At 31.6% G+C, this 7,016-nt stretch overlaps 1 protein-coding gene across 1 annotated transcript; it reads left to right on the forward strand.

Moving 5' to 3' along the window:
• Positions 1-506: 506 nt before the first annotated feature.
• On the forward strand, positions 507-6,858 carry LOTGIDRAFT_120433 (hypothetical protein; the record flags this gene model as incomplete). Its single annotated transcript, XM_009058396.1, has 12 exons — positions 507-639; positions 972-1,057; positions 1,604-1,692; positions 1,852-2,053; positions 2,312-2,413; positions 2,610-2,657; positions 3,135-3,302; positions 3,695-3,876; positions 4,887-5,068; positions 5,352-5,461; positions 5,689-5,839; positions 6,788-6,858. Coding segments are annotated over 12 exons (1,524 nt in total), but the record flags the coding sequence as incomplete, so codon positions are not given.
• Between the last annotated feature and the right edge of the window lie 158 nt (positions 6,859-7,016).

Genomic DNA, 7,016 nt, shown 5'->3' on the forward strand with positions numbered 1-7,016 from the left:
AATAGATTATAATGGTATTTAGGTCTCTAGGTTGAATATTCATTATGTCTTGTATGGTGTAATATATATACATATTGTTGTGCTTCATATGCATCTCAGTATTGATGTAATTTCTACCATGTCCATCTTAAAAACTTTAAAATCTGAAAATATATAAGTATTATAAAATGAGTGAAATAGCCTGAAGCTCTAACCTGTCTAAAATAGCCATATTTACAGGAACTAGATTGTGTTTTGTTTTATCTACTCATATATAATATCAATTTTTACAAAGGTATACTGAATTCCATCTAGTACCTTAACTTCATTAGGCACTTTTAAAGGATTGGATTGTACACATGCTAATACAACCAATCAGAGCCCTCAACAGAAAGTTTCAACATGTATCTTATTTGAGTTTTTCTGTCAGTGGCTCTGATTTATCTTATGTGTATACCAGAATATATTGATTTGAATATGTATCAGTAACTATTTCAGTAATAGATGATTTGTTACCAGCTGAGAGTTTGTATACTACTCAAGGTGATGGTAGTGTTAGATTACGTATGACTGATAAAGGAGCTGGTTCAGAAGCACCACAAACTGTTGTCTCATTATTACAAACTACTGCTGAACGAATCCCTAATAATGCTGCTATATGTAAGTACTTCTGTTAATAGGGACAGAAACAGTGGTCACCATCTTGAATATTTAAGATTGATTAGTTTAATGGTGGAAAAAGCAGATTTTATTAAGATTATGATTATTGAACATAGTATAGCTATGCAAACATGTTCTGATAATGTTTACGAGTTATATCAACCACCTCCATTTGTCACAGCTTCAGTTCTAGGTAATTGAAAGAAGAAACCAGTTTTTTGCACGGACCAAATTTGTTAGAAAACAAACAAATTTCCTTGAAATTTTGGTTTGTGTATGGCTGTCATCCCAAAATAAGAAATTCTGAATTATCAAATTTATCTTGTTTTTAGGTGTTAAAAGAAATGATACCTGGCTTAGATGGACATACAAACAATATTATGATGATTCATGTAGGGCTGCCAAAAGTTTCATAAAGGTAAATAAAAAATGAATATACATACAAGAATTAACAAATTGGAAAGAGTTTTTCCTTTATTATTTCTGATGTAGCATCACCAAACAGGGGAGCGGTTTTGAGTTAAAAGCTTTCTTGCTAAACCTCATAGTCCAGGGTTCAATCCCAGCATTGCTTCATAATACCTTTAAGATTTTTCAACCCGGTTTCCCTTCGTTATTGAAGCCGGTCTGAGGGGCTGACATGGAAAAAGCGTCTAGTCATCTGAAGGAGTCAATAAACAAACAAATGTGCTAGAGACACTTTAAAGATACCTTGTCACATGGATATCGAAAAAGAGTAGATTAAAGCAGCTATCCTGGCAGAATTTACTTCATTGTAAACTGGATGGTGTTGACTTTCTTCATCAGCCCAATAGGAAAATACGACGTTAAGCTACATTTATTTCATTTTCTAATTGCAAATGATCAGACGTCTGGGATAATCACAGATGTCAAAGTGGAAATTGGCAATAGAACTATGTGTACAAAGACAAAAAACCCAGTAAAAACTAATAATTTATTTCAGGCAGGGTTAGAACCATATCATGGTGTAGGTATTATGGGTTTTAATAGTCCAGAATGGTTTCTAGCTGATATTGGTTGTATATTTGCTGGGTAAGTTTTCTGATCATACAGAAAAAAATACAAGTATAGCAAAGAGATTTGTTACTTTTTTCTTGTTAACCATTTGTTAGTTATGCTTTTAATCAAGACAAGCAATTACTCTTGTATATATAGTTAATATAACTACATATTATGTTCATGTATTTTCAGTGGCTTTGCTGTTGGAATCTATACAACAAACAATGCCGAAGCTTGTCAGTTTATAGCCGCTGACAGTAAAGCTCAAGTTATAGTTGTAGAAAATACAGCTTATTTAAAGAAAATTTTACAAGTGAAAGATCAATTACCAGATTTAAAAGCTATAGTTCAATATTCTGGTGAAATAGAAACACCACAAGATAATCTATACTCAGTAAGTCCAATTAATTAAAAATCAAAATGATTTGACATAATGTGATTATTGAACCCAAGGTTTTCATATCATATGTGAGATTTTTCAAAAAATTTGTGTTATTCACGAAAAGAATTGAAAAACTGCATACTGCATAGCCTTAAGTTGATCACATCAAAGTTATATTTGAGGTTTCCACCCTTGATATATGTCCACATTTTTTGCTAACTGTTTTGATTCTTTTGCTGTCAACTTTTATGTCTGTTTTTCTGTTTTTAGTGGGATGATTTTATGAAATTAGGAGATGATTTACCTGATTCTGCTCTTGAAGAAAGATTTAAAATTCTAGCACCAAATAAATGTTGTACTTTGATTTATACAGTAAGTTTTTCATTGGTTTTTATTTTCTTGGTTCATGGTGCCCAATATGTCTCTCTAATTGCATTGAGACATTGATATCTATATAGGAAACCAATGGAGAAAAGGCAAATTTTTCTCTTTGCACACTGTCCGTCATAGCCTAATGTTGTATAGAGGAGCATGATGTATAAATACAGATGAATTATATCTATTTCAGTCAGGTACTACTGGTAAACCAAAAGGTGTCATGTTGAGTCACGATAATGTAAGTAAATAGGCTTACTCTTACAAATCTAACTGAAATGAGACAGTTAGTTCAATATTCTGTAGGTTCTCTTCTGTCCTGCATGCAGTCTAAATACAATGGAAGCAATCCAATTAATCACATTGTCAAGCTATTTAAAAGCTTCTTTCTTGTAACATGGAAAACAGGAATTTGATTGATTTGAAATATACGGCCAATCAGATTTGGTAAGCATTATGGCTGATTTTTAACAGACTTTCTGTCAAGGCCTCTAATTGGCTGTATTTGTTAGATTACGATCCAATCAAATAGCTTGACATAGTGAAGATACTTTCGCAACCGAAAACTTTATTGTATTGCAATGTGATACTTGTATATGGTGTATAGAGGAATATCCACAAAGCTAGATAATTTTGTATAAAGATGGTATGTTTGGTAACTCCAATCAGACATGAAAAACTAATGAACAGGTTACAGAATAATATTTTTCTGTTTTAGGTAACATGGACTCCAGTAAATGCAGGACCTCTTGGTGGTTTATTATTTGGTGTTGAAAGATTAGTCAGTTATTTACCATTAAGTCATGTTGCTGCTCAACATCTTGATATATATTTACCTATTTATTTTGGTGCTACTGTATTTTTTGCTCAGCCAGATGCCTTAAAGGTGAGTGTGGAAAATATTGTAGAGTATACTTACTATTCTAGACACCTGATACCACTTTTCATTATGAAATATTTACTTATGATTGATATACCTCCTCATGTGAAAAGTTTATTAACTGCTACCGGTACCAATAATTCACCAATATGTTGTTCTGAAAATCGGGTTTTGTTTTGGGGTTTGTATCGTTAGTACTTGGTTTATTTATTCTTCAGTTTAAGCTTGTTTCAAACAGTTGTTGTAATAGTTGGTTGACTAAGGTAAAGAATGCTCACCTTCTGGTACACCTGATTGCACTATGCCACTGACTTCATCCATCTGCTGTCCCTCTGGAAGAAGGCCATATGGCTGATAAATCTACATGTATTTCATTATTTGGACTCCTTTACTTGTAGGGCTCTCTTTTGACAACCCTCAAAGAAGTTCGTCCAACAGGGTTTATGGGTGTACCTAGAGTTTGGGAAAAGATGATGGATAAATTGTTAGAAATTGGTCGAAACAATAAAGGTTTAAAACTGAAAATTGCTACATGGGCAAAGAGTATAGGTCTGAAGGGTAATAAGAATAAAATGAACAAGTAAGTACTATTTCGTATTTCATTTAAGATATGTTAAAGAATTTATCTCTTTTATGGTCAGTGTCATCTTCACAATGTTTTACAAATTTGCTATATCCACTATTAAATGCAGTGATTTGCAAATACAATCAATCAGAGCTCTCCACACAAAGACTGTGGGTCTTGCATGTGGGTTTGGTTGGAAAACAGGACCATGTTTAAAGATATATTACATGAATTTTCATTTGGAGTGTTGGGTGGTTTGTGTTTACCAGAATGCTATAGCTTAGTAAATACAATTGAATTTTATGATTTTCTTAGTGCTAGGAAAAAGGGTTGCTGGTAAAAATATTTTTAACTTTTGAATATTTGCATCAAATGGATGTGTCATCTTATTTCTTACAATCTCCTTTCTTTTTCTTATTCTTATTGCTGCATTTGTGATTATATGTCATTGTTTTCATATATTTTTCTTATTTCTCGAATTTATAAAAGAATGTTAGCCTACGCTTTAAAGCTTTCTTTTTTGTCAAATTCTTACTTTTTTCTTTATTTGAAAACCACATATAACAATTGTCTGTAGAATTCATAGATATGATTTGATGTTGTACTTCTATTATTTTCTTCTTTCTTCTGTTATGTTCTGGATGTTCTCATATCAGATTGTTCTGGATATTCCAATACTTCAGGATGTTCCAATATCAGAAGGTTCTGAATGTTCTCAATCTTCGAGTATCTGTGTTCCAACTGTAAAAGATAATACTATTTACTATGTTTACAGAATTATCTCATCAGCCTTATCCTCCAAAAAACTTCATTAAGATACAATCCTAATTTTATAATCTGATAAGATGATAAAACTTACTTTAAAATCGAATTTTATGTTTGACCTATCAGATGACTGGAATACTAAAATTATCTTAAGTTAACTTTTAAATAATAAGGTCTGTTTTAAAATTGATGTTACTGAAATATTGAGTTATATATTACTTCAAGGTTTAATCAAGAGAATATTCTATTTACAGTGGCAGTGTACCATTTGGTTGGACCTTGGCTAATTCCCTGGCTTTTAAAAGAGTTAAAGAAGGTTTAGGATTTGACCATTGTAAGATAATGTTTTCTGGAGCTGCACCTATTACTAAAGAAACTCTAGAATACTTTATGAGTTTAGATATTATGGTAGATGAAGTATATGGAATGAGTGAAAGTTCAGGTATAATATGGCTTAAGAATAATGCTAAGAATATACTACATCATATTTGGCTTGTAGTCCAAGTTGAAAGACGTTCTCTTCAAAAGCTTGGGCTCTGTGTGTTATAGGCTGTGCATCTGACAGCTGAGCTATTGGAAATCAATATATTAGGTTAATGCCTAAAACAACGTTTTGTTGAAATTTCCCTCATTACACACTGCATGGCAATAGCCCAAAAAGTCATATAATACCATTCAAAATCTTTCTATAGTCAATTTATCATGCTTGTTTGGTTATTTTGTAGGACCTCATTCATTCAGTAGACCAGGTTGTCGTAGATTTGGTAGTGTAGGTTCAGTATCACCAGGTGTTTTTACTAGAATAGATAATCCAGATGAAGAGGGTAATGGAGAGGTGATTATATTACTCTATAACTAACTGTTGTACTTATTGTGAAGATACACAGAAACACCTAGAGCAAACACCTAGAGCACAAACAATAGATATAGAATAAAATAAATTAGGAGATCTAATAATATATAAAACAACTTAACATATTTTTTGAAGCAGATGACATTATTGGTTGTCATTAAATTCTTAACTTTTAACTCAGGTATATTACAGTTAAAGTTATATTTCAGATATTAATGTATGGTCGTCATGTATTTATGGGATATTTACAACAAGAAGAGAAAACTAAAGAAGTAATGACAGATGAAGGTTGGTTACGTACTGGTGATATAGGCAGAGTTGATAAAGATGGTTTCCTCTTTATAACTGGCAGAATAAAAGGTAGGTTGCGTAGCATACGGTTCATTTATACCATAAGAACTTGAATTACTTAAATTTCATAGGATATAGTAAAGAATATAGGTCCAATACCAGTAGAAGATACTGATTGATTACTCTAATAAATTGATTGTTTTATAGAAATAATAATTACTGCTGGTGGTGAGAATATAGCTCCAGTACCAGTGGAAGATACTGATTGTTTACTCTAATAAATTGATTGTTTTATAGAAATAATAATTACTGCTGGTGGTGAGAATATAGCTCCAGTACCAGTAGAAGATACTGATTGTTTACTCTAATAAATTGATTGTTTTATAGAAATAATAATTACTGCTGGTGGTGAGAATATAGCTCCAGTACCAGTAGAAGATACTGATTATTTACTCTAATAAATTGATTGTTTTATAGAAATAATAATTACTGCTGGTGGTGAGAATATAGCTCCAGTACCAGTAGAAGATACTGATTGTTTACTCTAATAAATTGATTGTTTTATAGAAATAATAATTACTGCTGGTGGTGAGAATATAGCTCCAGTACCAGTAGAAGATACTGATTGTTTACTCTAATAAATTGATTGTTTTATAGAAATAATAATTACTGCTGGTGGTGAGAATATAGCTCCAATACCAGTAGAAGATACTGATTGTTTACTCTAATAAATTGATTGTTTTATAGAAATAATAATTACTGCTGGTGGTGAGAATATAGCTCCAGTACCAGTAGAAGATACTGATTGTTTACTCTAATAAATTGATTGTTTTATAGAAATAATAATTACTGCTGGTGGTGAGAATATAGCTCCAGTACCAGTAGAAGATACTGATTGTTTACTCTAATAAATTGATTGTTTTATAGAAATAATAATTACTGCTGGTGGTGAGAATATAGCTCCAATACCAGTAGAAGATACTGATTGATTACTCTGATAAATTGATTGTTTTATAGAAATAATAATTACTGCTGGTGGTGAGAATATAGCTCCAGTACCAGTAGAAGATACTGATTGTTTACTCTAATAAATTGATTGTTTTATAGAAATAATAATTACTGCTGGTGGTGAGAATATAGCTCCAATACCAGTAGAAGATACTGATTGTTTACTCTAATAAATTGATTGTTTTATAGAAATAATAATTACTGCTGGTGGTGATAATATAGCTCCAGTACCAGTAGA

The sequence above is a fragment of the Lottia gigantea genome (assembly GCF_000327385.1).
Source record: "Lottia gigantea unplaced genomic scaffold LOTGIsca_34, whole genome shotgun sequence".
Classification (NCBI taxonomy): domain Eukaryota; kingdom Metazoa; phylum Mollusca; class Gastropoda; family Lottiidae; genus Lottia; species Lottia gigantea.